Source organism: Apaloderma vittatum, unplaced genomic scaffold, assembly GCF_000703405.1.
Source record: "Apaloderma vittatum isolate BGI_N311 unplaced genomic scaffold, ASM70340v1 scaffold10411, whole genome shotgun sequence".
NCBI lineage: Eukaryota > Metazoa > Chordata > Aves > Trogoniformes > Trogonidae > Apaloderma > Apaloderma vittatum.
In genome coordinates this window covers 142,115-164,317 of record NW_009698561.1, presented here as the reverse complement: position 1 = coordinate 164,317, position 22,203 = coordinate 142,115, and the positions used below count along the sequence as shown (strand labels likewise).

Sequence of the window (22,203 nt, the reverse complement as noted above, 5' to 3'; positions counted from 1 at the left end):
AGATATAAACTGACTCTAAACATGGTTTTGGTGCCAGAAACCTGTCAGAGAATCGTGAGAAAACACAAAAATACTCAGTAATATCTCTGAAATGCAGGAAATCTAAGGCTAAGTATAGAAAGGAAAAAGAAAAAAACCACAAAAACCCTAACCCAAAATCTGCTTTGACCTGCTCTTCTGTATTGCTGAAGAGAATTAGCAAGTGAAGTGTGTACTTTAACTGCCTGATGAGGTTTGTAGACAAACGTTGCCTCTCAGTTCCCGAGCCAGCGAGGATCGTCCTGATGGAAGTCAGTGCAGAGCTGGTGTAAGTGGAGTTGGAGTTAGACTAAAGGGATGCTGCTGCTCTTGCACAGACAGGATGAACTGTTGGGAGTTTTCCTATACCCGCTGCTGGCTCAGAGTTGAGCGCTGTTTAGCAGTATTTTGTTCACATTTTAACTTTCATCCTGATTACCACATTTGCAATATGTCCTATTTTTGCGTGGTAATTGGTAATCTGGAAAACTTCCTTGGTGTGCAAGATTTAGTATTAGTTCCTGCTGTCACGCTGACAATGAATTAGCTTTTTGGACTCCATCATATGTTCTCAGCAGGCACATATGTTATTAAAATGAGCACACGTTGGGTTTCATATTAACACTCAAATCACCTTTGGCAAAAGGTCTCTGTTCTTCTGGGATTATACACTAGGGCAATGTAATTATAGTGTCAGGTGTAATTGTTATTTTTAAATACTTCTTCATTTAACATCATATTAACCCTTTCCATACCAGCTGACTTTTTGGAGGGTGGTTTTGTTCTAATAGAGGGGTTGCGAGCAAACAGGCATTTTGTCTCTGGTGTTGTCTTCAATTCTATGGAAGTTGTCCTGGCGAACCGTAAGCGTTTGATGTCAGAAGACATGGAATTAGTTTGCATAAAGAGTCATTCCAGAAATTAAACTGTTTTTACATTATGGAAAAGATAGTATTTATTGTGACTGTGAGGTCAGGGTCGTAAGGAAACTGCTTTTTATTTTTACTTTGCCTATTCTGAAATAATATTCTGAATATTCTAAACGATTTCTTCTGGAGGAAATTTCTGAATGTATGGTCTTCGAAGTATTTTTTTCTCTGGGTTTCTTTTAAAATTGAACTTTGATGGTAGCGTTAAAAACTCCTTTGAGTTGATGGTAACCAGTATTATTAAATTGAATATACACTTAAAAAGGGAAAAGATTGTTTAACATGAATAAATTAGAATAGTTAAATAGTAACCTGGTTCTGATAGGAAATACAGTGCTTTCTTCTTAACCTTGATAATTAGAGGCAGTGTCTTCAATAAGCAGTTCTTGCATGCAGTCCCTGAGTAGGCAACACGATCTGCACGTTACAGTTTGCGTTGGAGATGAGCGGACTGGCACTGGGGGTTTTGAAGGAAACGTGTGTTGGCCTCTGGACGATGCTCTTAGTCACGAGGTTTAGTTTTTGGTAGCCCTGTGAGGAGCAAATGGTTGGACTCGGTGATCCTTCCGCTCAAGGTATTCTATGATTCTGTAATGTGAAAAAAAGATATTTTTTTTTTTGACTCTGGAAATAAATACTCAAAACTGATTAGATATGAGGACAATTCCACTACATGTTTTAAAGCAAGCTTATAACAAACCCAGCTGAGTTGTAAAGGGAGACATGGGCAGAATTTGCTGAGGAATCACAACTTTGCCTGTGGAAAAGGTATGTTACATACCACTGAAAACTCTTTGAAGTATCCTCAACAGGCTACACTGGCCCATATTTTTGATGGTATTAACCAGAGCTACAGTCTTCTAGCACTTGAGGTGAGCACTCAGACTGGTAGGGAGCAGTTTTCCAGAGGGAGGTGTCACTGAGGCACAAGGAGAAGGAGCCTCAAAAGTTTTAGTGAGGGCCAGCTGATGGGTTCTGCCCTCAGAGTCTCAAAAAAAGTTGATAGAATGAGTGGTGTATGTAAGGATAAACTGTCTTCTAGCAGTGCTGTCTTGGGAACTAATATGAAGAGATTTTTCATCATTCTTTTAATATCAAAATAAATATATTGGAAAAGACATTGTATTTGAAAGAAATTGCAGCTCAGTTATATTTGATTTTTTTAGCTAGAATGGGGGATTTTTAAGGAAGCTCTAAGTTAATCTGCATTTATATAGATTAGGAATTGTTCAGAGCAGGAACATGAGCAAAGTGAGCAGAATTTGGTTCTCTTTTAGTACTAATTTTACGCTGTCGATTTTCCATTGATTTCAGATGGGTGACTCCTGCTGCGTAGCAGGAGGTGAACTGAAATGAATTCAGCAGATGAACTGAGAGGAGTTATGTTGCTACCTCTCATTAGCTAGCTACTTGCCTTAAAAAATATCTATCCTTAGCTACAATTAAAAATAATTTTGGGGAGATTTTATCTTTTAAACTCTGAGAAGGATGAGTTCCTGATGGTTCAGAGCCACATGGAAGTGTTTGAAGCAGCAGCTGCAGTGGTCAGTGAGGACCTTGCTATAACTGGAGACCTCAGTAATTCCCAACTCTCAGGTGCTGTGATTTTGTTCCTTTCTGTAGTGAGCTGCCAGCATTAGGATCCTTATTGATCCTACCCTTGCAGATAGGGAAGTATATAACTATTTCTGCAACAAACCTGGTGAGTTTTTTGTCCCTGCCCCTCTTCACCCCTCCACCTCCTTACCCTCATCTTCCTGAGGAAGCTCGAGGTATGGTTTGTGAGAAGGACTGCCTTACCCTACTGGACGTGCTGATTTTGTTGCTGTCACTGGGCTGCTCGGTGGCGGAGCACTTGCTCTTCAGTCGGGGAGCCTGCAGTTAATGGGGAGCTTTATCCAGCTAGGGAGTCTTTCAGATGTTACTGCTGTGCTCTGCCAATATTTCATATTTCCTCTGGACTTGTTTTTTAAATAAACATGTCATTTTGCAATCTGTGAGATCTTTCTTGTGTTTCACACTTTTTCATCTCCTAAATTAATTTTGCTTAGCAGTTGTGCTGCCAGTTGATGATTTTTATGTCCTACTGTACCATAAAAGCCAAGCTGTGAATGAATTTGTTTAGTTTGGGGCTCCATCTTTTTAGAGCAGGAGGCACAGAATTACATGTGAATGCAAGCTTGATTTTTTTTTCTTTTTTTTAAGCTTCTCCTTGTGATAGGGGTGGTCCAGTAGCTTGTGTATGAGTGAGCAGGTGGCAAGAAAAAAGCCTAATTATATTGGAAGCCAGTGCTACTGAATTATATCTAGAACTTCAAAGCATTTTTTAGCACTCGCTTTACCTTATTAAAATGCATGACTACTTGGACATGTGCCCTGTTTCATAGTGTGCTGCACCGTTAAGTTATTCCTGGAGACTCGCACTAATACACCATGGTCACTTCTGCCAAACTCCCCAAATTCAGTGGTGTGGGATAAACTGTGCCCCAGCAGAGCCTCTCTGAATACTGAGTCCTGCTCACGGGTGGCAGCGTTGGGAGGGCAGGGTCAGTTCCCACCGCAGTAAATGGCAAATGCCTGGTAACAAATTTAGTGCCTTTGGCTGCTGACAAGAAGAGTTGCAGAATGGGAAGACAGACTCTGAGGAGCAGCGCTAGAATAATTTTAGAAGTCATAGCCATTACTATTTTTGTCTGTAAAAGGTCAGCATTAAATTTTTTATTGTAAATATTGCACAGATATTAATCTCTTGCAGTATAGGGCGGACTCTAGTACAAGTTACTGTTTAAGCAGCTCCTTGACATCCAAGGGCATCATAGCCTTGTTAAAACCTGAGAGAAATTTATACCTCTGTTTTATAAATTACGGTATTCTTGCAAGAATGTATTTCACATACAAATTATCCTCAGTTACTTTTAACAGCAGCTAGTAACTTATTTAGTCAATAAAGTGACATTTTCTGCACATTGGCTTTTTTAACAACAAAACCGAAATGTCCAGTGAAATACAGAAAAATCACTGTATTTTGCTCTTGTTGAACATTCTCCATTGCCAGCAGTTTGATTTTCCTTTGTTTTCCCCTAGTGGTATGTTAATGGGATCTTTTTATACCATGATGGAGTAATAGAGTGAAAGTCCTTTGTTTTAGCAGCAAGACTGCGCTCTTTCTAATGTGTGAATATAGATTCTTGTGAAAACCAATCCAAATAATTTCTATGAAACCATTTTAAAAATCAAGGTCACTTAACAAGCAGTAATTTATTCCTTGCATGTGGACACACTGCAGTAGGAAAGGTTTTCCTTACTGGTTCAGGAGTATGAATGTTAAAGCACCGGCTGAGGCCCTGGTCCTCTTCCTCTCATTAGTGATGCTTCAAAGTAACTGATGTTCAGGTGGGAAATAGGGAGTTAAAATTTTGTCTTCAGCTTCTCATGTGTATTTCATTATGTATGTTTATGAATGAAAGAGAGTATCTCTCTGCTGTGTGGCGAGCTTGTTTCGGACTTGCTGAGGGTGCTCCCTCTGAGCGCCCCTGCATCAGGGTGCGCCTGCCGGCAGCCGGCAGGGCTGGAGCCGGGGTTCAGGGGCGCACTGGGTGGGAGCGGGCTGGGGAGCGGAGGAGGCACTTGGCAGCCGTCTTCTAAACAGATGTTTCGCTCGCTGAGAACCGATCACAATGAAGCATGGAATTCAAGATATGATTTTCAAGGCAGCCTAATTGGATTAGAGGGATTGTATTAAAGATATGTTGGCTATGAAATGTTTAGAGGATTAATGCCCCATGATTTTTTTTTTATTATTTTATTTTTTTTCTTCTTAAACCATCTTTACTAATCCCTCTTGATCAGAAGCAGCTTTTGGAAAGCATTCCAGCCAGGAAAGAGAACCCAGCCCTACCTTTCCCACCTCTGGGAACAGAGACATAGGTTGTAATATGGAGACCAAAATTTTCCGGTTTACTTAGATCTAGAGTACTTATTGTCACTAGTACTCATTTTTTAAAAAAAATGCACATATTTACTTCATAGACATTTCTCATGTTAATCAACAATTTTGCAGAATAAGGGTGGCCTGTGCAAGGATTTAATATCCATCTATTTCTCCTGTATTTTGGCCTGTCCATATATGTTAAAATCTAGCTAAAGTAGTGCAGTGTTATTTATTAGTCAAATGTTACTGTAACTTAGCATGAGTAATCTTTTGAAGTCTGCCAAGGGAACCAGTGTTAATTGGTTACAGTAGAATTTATTTGCTATTGGAAATGTCACAATATAATTGTGTAGCATTCCTCTGTCTGACAAGTAATATACTAAGAGAAGATTGGTCCTGTTTTTCTTCTGCGTTGGATAAAATTATTTGTGCTCATCCTTTTAGTAGTACACATGGAAGCAAACTTTCTTGAAGTACAAGAACTAATAAGAAATTAAATAATAATTTATGTGTTGCTATTCAGATGGACAAATGAGAAGTACTTTATATAGGCAGTGTGAGGTAGACAAGGGAAGGTTATGTACTTTTCCAGAAATTTAAATTAGACAAAATTAGCTCATTCAACGTGCATAATACAGAGAAAAGTAAAATGATCATATAGATTAATGCCATTATTAAGGGAAGGCACGGATCTTTGAAGAGTATTTAGTGTTCTGACTCCTGTGTAATGGGTCCCACTTTTGCTCGTCACCTGAGGACCATTTAAGCACTGGGTGCTAAGTTTGGGGACTTTAGGCAGGGAGGCTGGAAATGTACTGGTCTTGCTGGGAGTACCAGCTGAGCTGAGCCTTGGGATCTGCAGAGCTGGAAGGGGATTTGCTAACACTGGAGGTAGTGGCCTCATGCCGTGCTGGTTTTGCTGACCAGACATAACAAGAAATCACAGGTGCTACAGGGGAAAGCCTGCAGAAACAGAATGGCCACACTTCTGCAGCTCTTTCTTGGAGGAGATTTACTTTGGGTCATTTGGGAAAGCTATTGCTTATGAGCATCCTTTGACATAAAGGATATTTGACAATAGTTGTGTGACAGCACAGATGCTGGAAACTGTAGACTCTGCATGCAGAAAATGCATTTCTTTCCTAGAAGGCTAGTTTCTTAGGTGTAGTGTTTTAGTTTACATTTTTCAATTCCAATTATGTCTTAACCAACCTACCAATGTATACAGCGTGTTTATACGCACACAAGGCTTATATGTGTTTGTGGTACATACGCATACATGAATCAAATGTCTCACACATCTTTAATTGTCATAGTGTGAGATTCTTAAAAGCACTCAGCTAGGTCCCTGTCCTGCAGCTTATCTCAAAGGGATGCAGAGGAAGCAAAGCCTGACAGCTTTGGAGTGAATCTGCCCAGATATGCTATTTATCTCTTCTCTCTTCTTTGACTCTCTCCTTATATTCTTACTAATTTTGTTTATAGTGCAACTAGTATCAGCTAAAAAGTAAGGGTAAACTTTTGCCATTTACAGTACATGGTCACAAGGCACACGTATGTGGGTTTATTTTCTTCTTTGCTAGTGTCAGTCTTTATTCTTGGTACCTAACTAGGTCTTTTCAAACCAACTGTGTAAAATAACTGTGAAAGTCTTGACTTTGTGTTTCCAACATTATGTTCATAATTATCTTGGACACAGAATAAAGTCCCTCCAATTCTGCACTCAGAAAATAGGAGACTGATGCAATGGGAATCTCAAAGAAAGGATTAATTTTGAGTTAGCAGACCAGACCCTCAGTTAGTATAAATTAACTTGATCCTGGCTTTACACCAACTGATACTAGTGATCAACTGTTCATCTCTTGAGAATACCTGGGGAAAAGATACTTTACATAGGACTTGAAAGATGACAGCACAGTAAAACAGGATGGGAAGACACTGATCAGGCAAGTAACAAAGATGCTTCTATCTGCCTGTTCATTTCTTAGTAGTCTCAGCAGTACGTGACTATCTCCTGGGAGGTTATATGAAGTAGAGAGTTACTTTAACTCTGTAATTGTTTATGTTTTCACTCCTTATTGATTATATGTGCTGTGAGCATGACAGAAGAGATGGAGTAAATGTTACGGATGTGCCAGTCTCCAGACACACTGCAAACCACAGGAACGGGCACTGGAATCAGCAAAGGCTGTTTCAAATGCTAATTTGAGGCACGAGCCTTGATAGCTATTATGCTTGAGATTTGCTATGTTAATATCGTTACTTTCTTGTTCCATGTATGCTTTGGTTACTCTGTAGTAACTGTCTGGCCTTCAAGTTTCTGTTCCTTGAAAAAGTGAACTTGCCTATGTTCTGAGGCAAAGAGAAAGTCCAAACTAAAATAAGGACTTTTTCTGTGTTTTCTTCTTGTCCTGCCCAAGAAATCTAAAGGCTTCTCCAGCAGGGAAGGGAGCAAAGTGCTTCAGTTAGGGAAGAGCTGACTCCAAAGCCCATTGTTGTTTTTGGCACGAGTGATGCTGAGCCTGCCATTGGTGTCCAAGTTGGGATGTAATGCATCCGCAGTGAAAGGACCGACATCCTCTGGTGTGTGATTCAGGCCACCTAAATCAGTAGTCGATGGTGTAATGTAGGTGCCCTTAGAGCAAAGTACAGGACCTGGGAGCACCTCTGAGCTTCCTTTGGGCTGCCATCACCTGTGTCCCCAGCAGCAGGTCTACTGTACCAAGAGGAGACTGATGTGCATGCAGTCCACCACTACTACCTGACAAAAGATGAGTCTTATCAGCAGAAACGAGCCCTGTAAAGGAGCCTTGTTGCCACTCTGGCCTCTATTGCTGTTGCTTTACCAGCTCCTGGAGAGTCCTTCTGTCTCCATGGGCTGTTTGGAGAGACCAATATGTTGAATTAGGCAACTAAGGTGTGTTGCTGCACTTGGGCAACGTGAGTGTCACCCAGCCGCTGATCGGAGGGGTGGGGGCCTGCAGGGAGCTCGATGGCCAGCAGCCCTGACAGGGGCTCTCCAGGAAGGATGTGTCATCATTTTTCTTGGGAGTGGTGAGATGACTTATCTTGTCTGACAAATTCCTGTTCTCATCAGTTTTGGACTGTTGAAAGGAGCACCCTTAGCAACAATTGGTGGGTAAGGTATCTCAACAATAGCGTCATCTCAACCCTTTCACTGCTTTTTTTTTCATTCTGTAACCTCTCCAGTGCTCCTGAGCCTGAGGCTTCCCATACGGTGGTGTCACTTCTGGATGGGGGTCGCCTCTTTGGCCACAAGACCTCAGTGAAGTGCCTCGCCCTGCAGTGAGCTCCGTGGGAGAGGAGAGTGGTTCTACACATTAAGAAAACTTTCACACCTTATGTGTTAACCATGAAAGACAGAACTTATTTTTTCTTTTCTCTTGGTGTCACGGAACTAGCACACTCAGGACTGACTCCTGATTTCAGTGATTAGCTGGTTGGTCTCCACAAGTTTTGACTCTGAGCTGGGGGTCCCACTCTAAATGGGCTGCTGGTTAGTGCTGAGAGCCACGCTAGAAAAATATCTCTTTTATTAGAGCTTTTTCTTTTGCTATATTCTTACTGAATATATAAAAAATAACCTGAAGTTTACTTAGAAAGCCTTTTCACCCTAATAACACTGATCATGATGTGCTAATTGGCTGTTATGATAAATATTATTATTAGGAAATTCATTCTAATTCAACATTAATTAATTTACTGTTGCTTTTGAGTGTTAGTTATTTATTCATGAGAGTCAGTGGGAAAAGGGAGAAAATGCTTGGCTAACACACTCCAGCAAAACTACAAATAATTGAGATTTGTCTCCCAGGAATGCTACCATTTTCATAATTGGAATAGTCAGAAGAGTGAGCTTGTTACTGAGATTATTAGCCTGCCAGATAAGTATCGCAGTAAATTAAGTTTAGTGTGTGTTGCAAGTGCAGTATAGCAGTATCTGATAATTAGTCAGTTATCTGCGAATGATAAAAATGGTTTCAGTAACAAGACAGACTGCAAGACAGAATGAAGTTTTTATTTGAAATATGACAGGCTGCTTCAAACCAATTGCTCCCTCGTTTTGTTTGAAATTTAGTGGATATAAATGGGCCATTGCCACACGTGCACACATACGTGAAAGCTGAAGTTCTGTACTGAGATTGGGTTTGAACAGCCAAGCGTTATCCCAACTGCTGTTGCAGATTTTTGTGACACAAAGATTTCTGTCTTTGTTCTCAAGATTCTTGTATTTCTTCATTTGCAATGAAGCCTTCAAATCATGTGAAAAAATCCAAGGTGTCTTTCTGGACTTGCTTAATGGGTGATATTTGCCGCAATAGGTTCTTGAGTGACTCCTGGAAGTGATGCTTTCAGCACAGACATTAATTAGCTGTAACAGGAATGACAAATCTGAGATGGAAATGTTTTCTTTCAAATTTTGTTTATTTATTTACTTCAGATTTTGTTTATTTATTTACGCACGTGCGCGCACACATACACACACAGAGAAAAGATAGAAACAGTTCATCTTCTTATGATCCAGCTGTGAATATGAAGGAGTTCAACATGTGTCCTCAATCTTTCTACCTTCCTTCTTTCATGCGCTTTATTTTTCTGTTCACAGACAAGGATGAAATCTCTCCAGCACAGAGGTTGCAGCAGAATTCAACCTAAATCTGTAGTGACAGTGAGTTTCCCTTTACGTATGAAGTTCTGCAGGGATGCAGAGCTGCTTATCAGTTGACAAACTCGCTGTAGAGAAACTTCCAGTGATCTCCTGAAGGGAATTGTCCAGCTGTAAGGCAGAGAGGCTCTTCTCCTCTGACTGCCCTAAGTTTGTACCGTCACCCTCTGAAATGATTAAAGCTGACTCAAAATGCCACATCAGCAGCCCCTTTGTTCCAGGCTAGGATTTCTGCTCAGCATGGAAAGAACATTCCTGAAACTCTCTTTAGTGTTAACTGGACAAGTTATTGAGTATTTCTAAATTATGTCTTGCTGCTTCCTGCCTACACTGCATTGATTTTTGCTTATAGGTTACTTGATCATATGAACTTCCAGAGCATCATAAATTGCTTCTGTAATTCATGGTAGAGTCTGACAATGAAAAATACTAGAGATAAAACAGTACTGCAGAAAATTGAATATCCACTTTTCAATAGCAGCATGATTCCTGAAATTTTATCCAAAGTGCTCAACATTAACTCAGAGATAGAAGTATGGGTAACAACTATTTTAAGGTAATCTAGGGAATGTAACTAGCAACACCTCATTTTGTAAACCATAAGCATCCCTCTCAAATCCCTGTGCCATGGGCACAGTTGCACAGAAGATCTTCTCAGCTGATTGCACCTCTTCTGCTTTGCTGAGCAAGTTAAAACCCACTAAAAGAAGCCACACGTGTGACTGGCCATGTCCATGATCTTCATCAGGAACTTGTTTTGTTTTCCTAGAGCTGAAACCCAGCCCCTCATTGACCTGGGCAGTGGATGTGCTCCGTTCAGGTGCCACACAAAGATGCTGGTTCCCAGGTGCTGAACATGATCAGCTTGTGCCACTTCTTAGAGGCACAGGAAAGCAGCGGCCTAACAGCGAGCAGGACGTGTCTGTGACACAGAGAGCTCTGCCTGGCTGGTTGCTTCTCGGTGTACATATTCAGCAAAACTGCACGTGCTGCTCAGCCCACTTTTTGATTATACCTTTATTTGCCTGTGAATAGACTGGTGGGCATGCTATATATGAATAGTAATAATAATTTTTAAAATTATAAAATCAGTGCTCACTTAAAATCTTTTCTTTCAGTAAAGATGTCCACGAGGGCCACCATGGAGAAAAAAAAAAAGAATAATTTCCTAGACTGGAAATGAAAATTGGCATCCAAAAGTTGGGATTAATGTTGCTGAAGATAGTTTTCTAGGTTCTGGCATGGGAAAAATTGCTTTTTCATCTAAGTGTGATTAACACACCGTGTGCTTCAGGAGTTTCCTTGCCTGTTCAAGGTGTCTTCACTGGAGGGTACTGTGGGACAACAGAATATCCCCTCTGAAGCCTAATGGCAAATGAGGCACAGGAGTTCTAGATGAGTCGAGATAAACGTTGCCGTTATCAAGCCCTCAGACAAAGACTTCTCACCAGGTCCTGATGGTTCACTGGTAAATTTCTCAGTGAAGCTTGTTGTTGTTTTTATATAACTCCAACTGCTTCTGTTACTAGATCTGTTACAGAGATTGGGTTTTCTAAATGAAGGAATGTTTGGGGTTTTTCAGTCTTGTCTGCATTTGAACAAGGCATTCTAACCAAAATGGAAAACATTTTCAGACAAAAGCCAAGTCTTGAAATTTTCAACCTGCTGCATTGTTATGAGTTGTGAGCAGTTGAAAAGAAGTTTATAGCAGAAATCTGAGTTGGGCAGCTATACCACTCAGCTGGCTGTTGCAGAAATGGTCCTACTGAAGGGAACAGGGCTGCTCCTGTGATTTTAAAGTAGGGACTGCAGAGCTGTGCCTCTTCAGAGTGATTATGGCTTGTACTCCCGCTATAATGACAGGGCTTCTGATTGCATTTATGGATGTAATAGCAGTAAATAGTGTTCTGAACTCCACAGCAAAAACTCTTCTGATGTCCTCTATCCATCGATTCATGCTATCAAGGCAGAGTGCACACCCGCAGCTGTGTTCAGATGGAGTCAGCAGCATCCACGTAGCTCTCTGCATGGAAGTATTCTGTTGAATGACCAGGACAATATCAAGCTGAGAGTACAAGTTGATGGATTGGTTTACAAAAAATAATATGGCTCTCAATTCATTAAAAGATTGCTTCATGCTGCTAGAGAAGTCTGATGATCTCATTAATTAGCAATAGAAGTAAAAGATTAGCAAGTTGGCTCTGAGTTATATTGGTGGATGATTGAGCATAATGTGGCACCACAACAAAGACGAAAAATGATTGCAGTACGTTTATTATTCTGGCATTTAGTACTACTGCAATAGTTGGAGATTAAACTCTTAATCATGAATATTGATTTCTCTGGGATCTAGAAAGTGCCAGCTGAAATTGCTCTACAGCTGAGATTCTCCTGTTATCTGTGGAAAAAAAGTCCAGATTTTCCTGCTAGCACGCATTCATGTCAGTCCTGTCATGCTTTGAGCAGGAAGCCAAAAGGGCAACTTTTGCTTTTCTCAGTAAGTTTGTGAAAGGCATTTGGTCACAGAGCAAAACGCCGCGTTTTGTTTTCAGTGTAGGATAGCAAAATAAATACGCTTTGATACAAGTGCTAGAAAATGTTTGCTATGTGCTGAGCAAGCACTGCCACTTCTGTTGAGGTTCTGTGTGGCAGTTTCTCTGAAGCAAGGCAGCGTGAGAGGTTACTCTTCTGTCCACTGTTTCCATTGTGTAACGAAACATCAAACTTTGGGGAAGTCCAGGAGAAGTAGTGCCGCTTCCAGACCAGAGCTGCTGTTTCACCTGTGCCAGCCAGCCATAAAGAGGACAGTCCAGTCACTCTCCCCACTTCCATGTGCAGACCTGTTTCTGGGGGTAGAGCTGTGCTCCCAAGATGTAACTGTAACCTGGTGCTCTTCATGGGTTTCGTTCTACCTTGTATTAACATTGTGGGCTTTTTATTAGATTTTATAAAACATTGACCTGCTTAAATTAATCCTAGAATAAGGGAATTAGCTGAATGTGCAGCAAAGTTCACTTGACAGGCAATGCCCGCGTTCAGCGAAGCTTTCTAGGTGAAATGGGGGCAGCTGCAGTTCCACTGAGACTGCCCCAAGTGCCTGGTGCGGGAGGAGAAGACAGGAATTCTCCTGTGTTGGCCTAGCTCATTCTCTTAGAAAGGCAGATGATGGTGCGTGGAGAGGTGAGAGGTGTTAGTGAAGGTTGAGTGTAGGGAGCCCTGCGGAGGAGGGAAGCTGCCCAGGACTCCTCTCTACCCGGTGGATGAGAAGGAGAAAAGTGACCAGAAGTGAAAACGTTGTCGAGGACTGTTGGGGGCCAGGGAGAGACAGCTGATGTTGACAACTGCTTTTCGTTTGACTGAAGGTGGAGGCCAGCTGAATTAACACCACTAGTCAGCTTCAGCGCATGTAGCAAATGACAGCCTAGTGATGGCACTGAAGTAGCTATCATCTGCAAGCACTACCTTAAAATCCTTTCAGATTTTTATTACTGCTGATGTTAAATGAAATCCTCTGATGCAGCTACTGTCCTAACACCCAGAAGGGGATGCGCTGCTACACAAGAGGCAGGTTATTAATATGCAGGCATTGACACAATGTGCAAGGCTTTGGTACGCACAAGTTTTCTAGAAATGCGGTAGCTAAAGCTGTTCATATCTTGACGTGCTTCATACAGCTCTGAAGCACTACTGTATGTTTTAGTAAGCAGATAGTCCAATGTTTCCTGCCAATTTCATCTTATTTGCAAACCAGGTTGGTTCATTATCAGTGAAGTAGTCTGCAAAATAGAGGGTGCTAAAGTAAGCCATGGGCTAAAACCAGGGAAGTCACAGTATAGAGCAGAAGTAGCAGATATGCTAACAGATGGAAAAAATACAACATTCTTACCTTCATGAAATTCCAGGCAGCCAAGAATAGGATTAGATTAAAGAAGCCGTAATAGTGTGCAGGTGAAAAATGAGACTATAAAGACCTGAGCCTAAAAGAGGAAGGAGCACATGGAAAAGGTTAGAGTAGGAAAATGACAGATAGGAAAAAAAGTCACTCCAGGAATTTATTAGAGAAACTCGGTGAAGTGAGGTGGCATTTCAGGTGAAAATTCACACTTTGTTCCTAGTAATTAGTAGATAAATGATAATGTGGGTATTGAAAGCAAATTAGTTTAAAATTAAAGACCCACGATATGCCTGTTTTAAACTCCCCTTGCCTTCTATCTCTCTTTACAGAAAGCCACTAATTTCAGAGGAGAGGTACCCAAAAATGTTATGAAAACCACTAAAAGTACTTGAGTCCATTGATGGGACATCATCAGCTTGAAATCAAAGCAGTTTAAAAGAAAAGTGGGTTGTTTTAGCAATTGCAATTGCCCTTCATTCCCCTGCCAGTTCTCCTTGGAAGCACCTTTTCTTCCTTTCACGGTCCCTTTCTATCCCTGTCATCGTGCAAAAGCCCTAAGCAGACCCATTGGGAGCTATGTGGGAGAAACAGTAGGACTGAACATAGGCAATCGGCCATAGTAAACAGACTGAAATTGATAGAAGAAATTAAACTTAAGCTTTTCTTCGGTTTTTAGAACTGCTGTTCATCTGAGTCTTACTGAATTTAGTGATGGAAGGGTTTTTCAGAGAAATACCGTTTAAGTCATTGGTGTCCCATTTGAAGTTAAGAGTGACTCATGGGGCTAGAAATTTCCTGAGGGGTAGTCTGAATACAGTAAAGTTGTGTTAATTTGACAGCAATACTACTACAGATCGATGTTCCTTGAGGGGCTGCAGAGAGGTGAGAGTCTTTTACATGGAGCTACGAGGCTCTGGGACTTTGTAGTGTTCATTATCTGTGTGTATTCCTGGATAGGCTGCCTTTTAGCAGGAACTTTTCAAAAATTACATCACCTTTCATTTTAAAAAGAAAAAAACATTAAAATATGCATGGCGAAAATTGGGATAGGAGGGGATTTTTTGAGTTTTGAGAGACTTTCCTTCCTCCTTCTGCTTCTGTGCAAAATTTGAAATTCTTCCTAAATCATGTTGAGAAAGGTCCTTACAAGGTCAGAGAACTCAAGAGGTTGTTATCTGAAGAATGAATGTCAATCTTTGGATAAAATTGTAATTTTCTTACATTGTATTCAGGTTTGTGAGTTGAAGAGCTATTACATAAACCAAAACCAAAGCACTTTAAATTCCTGAGTAAAAACGTCCCTCCAGCTCTTCAGTTAATCAGTACATCCTGTCTTTATCTTACACTGTGGTGTTTGCTTTACTAAATGGAGACCAGAAATTCCTCTGTTAAAGTAAAAATGAACATAACTTTAAATAGGATTGCAAGAGCCCCTTTTCTGTGTGAAGAGGTGAAGATATGCGGGTTGCCATTTAAATGTTCTAGGATACATCTGCTGTTACAAATAAATACTCTCAGTCGAGATAATCCTCAGCAGCTGTTAAGTAGCAGTTTCACCAGCTTCTCAGAAGAGCTGTGCTGATCCTGAGACCAACATCTTTTGATAAACAGGGGGTTTCATTTCTAGGGGAGCAGGGAGGGAGTTGACTTTTGCACTTTTATAATGCTTTGAAGAGCACTTAGAAGTGATTCCTTTGAAGATGTAAATGTGCGCACCCAGGTAGAGCTTGGTTTGACGCGGATAAGCCGTGTTCATGCAGCCTTGTCCAGGTTGAGCCGTGCAGGCAGGGCTGTATGTGCGTGGCTGGCGTGGCTCCTGCCCGTGGGGTGGTGACCCTGCACGGTCACAATCTTGATGGCGCGGAGGCTGACACCCCTCGCGAGTTCTCGCTTCTCAGAATCTGCTTTTGAAGAAAGAGCCAAGGTGAAATGTGTACTGCTCTCTGCACCCCTGCCCTGTGGATACGCTCAGAGATGTCCTGTGTTTTGTTTTTGAACAGGAAAAGCCAACAACAATGTACAGTGGGATGAGGACTCCGTAGAATACATGCCAGCCAACCCAGTCAGGATCGCATTTGTCTTGGTTGTTCATGGCAGAGCTTCTCGACAGCTCCAACGCATGTTTAAGGCTATTTACCATAAAGACCATTTTTATTACATTCATGTTGACAAGGTAATATATCACTGGTTATAAATTGCCTGTCTCACCATCTGTCAGTTTACCCATCTTTGTCGTCATCTTCATCTTCTCTTTACCTCTGCTGCAGAGTGCATGTCACTTTTTGTCTCTCCATCTGTTATGTGTTTGGAGCCTCTTTTCTTTTTTTTTCTTCTTTCTTGTTGTCTTCTTTATGTAACAGCTTTCATTTTTTCTTATATATCTGTATCTATCCATGTCTGTCTGTTGTACATTCAGTTAACAGTAATTGCTAAGTAGATGCAGGCTGACAGTGGTGGGCCACTGGATGGAGAACTGACCTGAGGTGCCTTGGGCAAGTTACTTTACTTCACATTGTAAAAAGGAGATAGTAACAGTCACCTCCTTTGCGACAGCCCTTTGGGATCGACTGATGCCAAATGATAAATAAAAGCTAGTCACGCTGATTAGTGATTACTGTAGTTATATTAAAAAGAATTAAGCAGGAGTCTCTGTGCATTTCCAAATTAGCACTTAGCAAAAGAACCTTCTGCACTGTAGTGAGAGCAAAGCCATGGCAACACTCAGTGACTCAAGAAGTAGCGTTGGTGGTTAGTGAATACAGGGAAGGACGATTTTGGACAGAGTAACTTGAATGTATTACTTTTTTCTCCTGTAAAGAGATCCAATTACTTGCACCGGCAAGTGCTCCAGTTTGCCAACCAGTACCCAAATGTGAGAGTCACTTCTTGGAGAATGGCAACTATTTGGGGAGGAGCAAGTCTTCTGTCCACCTACCTGCAGACCATGAGGGACTTAATGGAGATGAATGACTGGCCATGGGATTTCTTCATTAACCTCAGTGCTGCCGACTACCCAATCAGGTACAATGAGTATTTTAAGAATGTACATGTTTTATTCCTGAAGAAAATATGTATTGAAGGATATAAGGGATGACACATCTGTGCTGTGTTGCAAGAAGCAGACGTCAGGGGGGCAGTTTCTTCTGTCTTACAACAGAAGACTCCCCTTGGTGAGGCTGGTGTCTGACAGCCACACTTCGGCCAAGGAGACAATCACCTTGCTGTACCCCGTGTGTCTGCTGCTTACCTAGGAGGCACTGCGACTGTGGGCAGGCTGGCAGCACTGGTTCTTCTCTTTTACTGAGGAATCACAGGCTGCGCTATTTACTCATTTCCAGCAAGGGGCATGTGCAAGACAGGATGAGTAAAGTAGCAGGAAGTACAGAGCAAACAGCAGCAAACAGAGCCTAGGCATGAAGAGATCCTCCCAGGGCTCTGATCTACAGCTTAATTTGATGTCTCGGAAAATGTTGAAGGTATGAATATAGATTCAGTGAAGGTAATGTTCTCGTCTTCCTTTTTTAGTACTACTTCTGTGGAGGATAATGATAGTAGAAGTGACAAATAAGTTGCTAGGAGTCAATTATATCTTCAGCACCAACCGTTGCCTGAATATCTTTATTCAGATGGTGTCAGGCAAAGAACTTCACACATCACCACATGACAAGGCTCATAATTTTAAGTGAAACGATATTCTTTCTGGATTTACATAACCCAGGCCCCACAGCTGTATTTTGTAAGGTTTACTACATTTTGCAAGAACAGATAGTCCGTAGAAAACAAGCAATCAAAAAATCCCCCAAAAACTCCTAAAAAGACCCAACCCTAAAAAAAACAAGTGTCCTTCAACTATTGCTTTTAAGCTGTAAGAATTATTAAAAAAGGGGGAAAAGGAAATTCTCCTTGTGACTTCTGTTTCCCTGTATGTCAAAATGAATTGATAAAAGGGGAAGTAGCTTTCCTGGGAGATTTTCTGATGATAGTAACATAATATACTTTTAATACTGTCCTGTGTTTAGCAAAAATACTCATAGAAAAGAAATATATTGGTCGCTTTCACTGCCTTGTGCTGATTAGGTCTCTGCAAGATCTCTCTCAAAGTATGGGACCATTCCTTAAGCTGCTACTCAGACAGAAATCCCCACTGAAGTGAAAAATAAAGAACAACTCATGAGCACATGTCTTATGAAGGATTTTGTGAGAACTGACAAAAAGCTTTATTGGTGGAGCTCATTTCTAAGCACCGTCAGTGAAATGCAGCACACTTCGTGGAGAGAAGTCAGGGAAGACCACAAGAGTCACAGAGATTGCATTGGCACTGGAACATGGGGATTTGAATTAAGAAATCACAGTATTTCATGTGGCATCTGATCTGAACACTTTGGTGTCCAACAGGAAGAGATCTGACAAGTTTGACTCATTATCTTGCTTGTACGGGAGAGTGTGTAGTTCCCTGTGTATGTCTTGAGTCTTGAAGAAAGCTAGCTTGGTATTCCCTATCGTTAACTTTCCCAGGGAGGAACTAATGCAAGTCCATAAAGGGGGATGTAGGTGTTGGCACTTTGAATCGAGTAAGATAAATTGTAGGAGAATGTTTTCTGAAGGCCTAGTACAATTGCAGGCTAGTTCCAGCAGATGTATCCATTCATCCTTCTGCAGTGTTGAGCCCACCCAAACATCATGTAGTGTTGAGGCCATGACCTATGATGGTCTCAGCTGCTCTTAGTTCTCTCTGGAGCAATTTAAACCGCAAGGCCAGATGGGATCAGTTACTTATAGACATGGCCATAAACAATCACAGGATTTGTTGAGTAGACTGTAGTCAGTGCAGTGTTAATGGCTTCTTTGTAATAATGCTGTGGTATCTTGCAATCATTCAAACTCTAAACAAGTGCCATTCAGCTGGAAAAACTCCAGGCACTCATTCCTTCATGGGGAAAATTCTTGAAGGTCATGCTTCTCCATTGCAGCCGCTGTCAGAGCTGCACAGTGGGCTCTCAGCAGCCGCTCGGGCATCTGAAGGGCTCGCTTCCCTTTCTGTCAAAGTATTCTGTTACCAGAACTGATGGAAATGTGCTTCTTCTCCACACCGTGCACTTCAAGAAAAAGTAAAAAGGCTTTTCCAGTACAACTTTAATTACAGTGACTTATAGGTACCGTTAAATTTTTTTAATACGGAGTATTGCAGCTATAAACCCTGGAAAATGTTATCTCATCAGATATATGTATATATGAGTTCATTTCATTTTTGTAGTAGAGATGTTATAAATTAATACTCTTTATAATCTTTAGGAAGGCGTTACCTCTTTGCATACCTCATAGAGAGCGGATTCTTTTTTCAGAAAGTAGTAAATAGGGTGTTTGAGGGTTTTTTCCTTTTTCAGACCTCATGCCATGATTTTTAAGATAATGGGCTGGGGCAGTTTACACCTCTCTCACTGGTTAGTCATATTGCAGTGGGTTTTCTAGGTTTCCCTGCACAAGAACATATGAATTTTGTGGATTAATAATTTTTATCCAGAGCTGCCTCACATTAAGCCTTCGCTTCCCATCTGCCATTCCATCTGTAACACTAAAACCTTTACTACGTCTATTTTGATAGTAAAAGCTAATCCAGCCTTCTAAGTCAGAAAAACACATTCAATGTGTGGGGTTAATACTATATGACGAAGCCTAAATTTGTCCTGGGAGCAGTCTGATATGTTCACAGGCTACATTACAATTGCTAGGAGCCCTTCAGCCTTCAGAAGAGACATCCAGAAGCAGATGTCAAAGATCATACTATATAAAGGCAGGGGGGGAAAAATATTAGAACTATTCATTTTGGGAGGGAAACAATTAAAAATGTGTAAAATAGAACATGTGCAAGCCACGAAAATTTAGATACCCCTATTCTTCCTCATGCCTTAATGTGTCTTTTGTGAAGTCTGTAGGTCCAGCACCTACCACAAAGGGAGTCCAAATCCATGTGCTTCTAGTTGTTACTGCAGATACCTGTTTGTTACTGGCAAACAGATACTGGACATAAAGGTGCCTCCAACAGAAATGCTGTGTTTCCCTCTAGTCATGAGACAATATGTTATTTATTGGCCTAAGTGAAATGATGGGGTGCATTATGCAACTGTGACTCCATTCAGCTCCATTAAACATTCTCAGCAGGAAAACGAGGGATGAAATGGCTAAAGGCAAACCTCTGCGAGCAGCTCTGAGGTGGGAGGTTGTGTGACTGCGCCTCCTTTTGCTTGGAGGTTATTAGTAAAAAAAAAAAGGGCACACGCCTTCCAGGTTCTCAAGAAATCATCTTGCACAGTCATTGCATTCATACAGAAATGAAAGAAACCAGCACCTTCCTTCCTTTTCCTTAACCGCTTTAATTTTAGTGGCATTTTTTCACGATTTAAAGTCCTTTCTTTTAAAAGCCTCTTTCAAAACTCTGTGGGAAAGCTATTGATGTCTTTAACCTATTACTTTACATGGGTATCTATTTGCATTATTTATTGTCTCTGACAAACAGCATCAGGTAGTCAACCTTATGTTCGGGGACTGAAATTTCACTCCCAACAAGGTGAACTATGGTAGAGCATCTATCGAAGCTGAATCTTTAATGTGCGTTGCAAGAGTCCTTGGATAATGTGGCAGGTGAAGTGTTGCACCACTTAAATTAGGAAGTTTAATGAGATCATTTAACAGTGAATGTCATGTCAGTGCTTACCTGGCCACAAAGCTTATATAAAGAATACACGTAATGAAACATTTGAACTATTTATAATTTACAGTAAATCACTGAGCCTCAATCCCCAAAGGAATCACTAAATCTAATTGCCAGCTAATGCTTGGTCTTTAATAAAGGTCAAGAAAAATTATTAGCAGAAGCCTAGGGAGTGCTTCAGAATAGTAAGCAAATAAAGTGGCTTGTAGATGGAGCCGGCAATGCAGATACGACTACATTTTCAATTATGAGCAATCAGGTATAGGAAAGGAACATAAAAGAAACTCAGTGAAACTACCTGTGTTTTGCTGTTTGGCACTCTTAAGATAAAGGTCGCAGACCTGTATTTCCTTAAAAGCCTGTGTTGTGAAGACTCAGTCAGATGAGACACATTCAATAGAGATTTTGGTCTGCAACTCGAATGAAATAAATATCATAATCCAAATAGTCTATGTGGAGGGGTGGCTGCAGTGGGGTAATCTGACTGGGACTGATCCTTTAAACAAGTGCCAATTTGGTGCAATATATGGAGGTGATCTTTGTCCGTCAGAATGACACTCAGAAATTAAAAGAGATGAGCTAGCAAAGAGCTATTGACTGACCTGCTCTTGTTTCATTGTGTTGTCCTCTGATGGTCCAAGTAACATTGTTAATGCTAAATAGCAATATTCATTTACAGATTTAAATGCTCCTTTAGAAACTTGAGGGATGTCCTCTGAAGCAGGTAAAACTTTTTCTCAGGTCAGTGTTTTCAGCCCGATCAGTCAGCAGCAAACAGGCAGTCTGACTCCCAGCCCTGCATTTCATCCAGCAGTCCTGCACTCCTGACTCTTTAGGAGAGTTGTTAGCAAAGATAATCACCCAAAATCAACAGTATCATTTGAACTTGTGCCCAATGCAAATGTGGTAGACAGCCTAGTAGTGATAAATTTGTCCTTTCACTCAATCGGTCGTCTTCCCAGCTTTCACCTTTAAATAACTTAGGTGGCCAGGTCCAGCACTGAGGCTGTACCAGGGCTGCTGCCTTTGAATGTCAATAAAGGAGATGGAAGACAAAACAACTGTGAGGAATATTATTTAAAATTCTTCCCCTCTGCAAACAGCCAGATGAAGTATTGGTTAATACAAAAACAAAGCGATGCCAAGCGACGTTGTCCAGAAATCAGCAAAATGTTTGCCAAGAGTGAAAAGGTGGGAATGGAGCGAGTGGGTCTTAAGTTTTTCATCCTGGTGGCGAGTGGAAGTGATTAAAACCAACAGGTTTTAGAAAGAAGTTCAACCTTTGGGAGAAACTTTTTCAAGTTATTTTTCAGGTCCCAGTACTGTCTGGGAGAACTGCAATTTCTTTGTTTCAGTCACTGGCCCTGCAAAACATGGGTGACTACCACTGCATCAGGGATGTTTTTTGCTTTGTCAAATTTACCATGACCTGCCCAGATTTCACCTGTACAGTTGACTGAATGACAGAGTCTTTGAAGCAGGTCACTGGCAGAAAAAAAGTGAAAGAATAAAGTTTGCATAGATTGAGTAAAGCAGACCTGAGCTGTCCATCTGCTTCTGCAAAACTTAACGGCTTTTGCAATGTGCAGGCTTGAAGTGCAATACTGGAAATGCAGGAAAATCCATTCTGAAAATCAGAAACAAAGAACTTAGCTTTCACGTGCTCGAGCTTTGTGAGAAACATCTGAGACCAAGTTGTGCTCTCTCGATGGATGTGGACTTAGAGATCCCAAAGCCAGCAGGGCTGGTTGAGCTGTGTAATGGCAAATAGGATCGCGAAAGCCACTGCCTCAAAAGGCAGTTCCACTCTTTCTCTTTGTCTGACTTGTCATCAATTCAACTTGACCGAACAATTCGTCTCATGGAGATTCAGACGTCAGAGCTGTCTCTTACAGATATTTCCTTCCTGGCAACATGTAATGGGGCTGGGCATGGAAGCCTGTATGAAGGATACTGACTTTCCAGGCCTGAATTTGACCTCACACCCCGTACAAAGCCACCAGTTTCAATGCTGCCCTCAAATGCAGACCTTGC

General features: G+C 41.2%; 1 protein-coding gene across 1 annotated transcript in view; it reads left to right on the top strand.

Moving 5' to 3' along the window:
* XYLT1 (xylosyltransferase I) overlaps positions 1–22,203 on the top strand; it is an 86,431-nt gene that overhangs the window by 15,400 nt on the left and 48,828 nt on the right. The window contains 2 exon segments of the mRNA XM_009878075.1: positions 15,461–15,633; positions 16,279–16,481. Coding sequence (XP_009876377.1) covers positions 15,461–15,633; positions 16,279–16,481 — 376 coding nt within the window.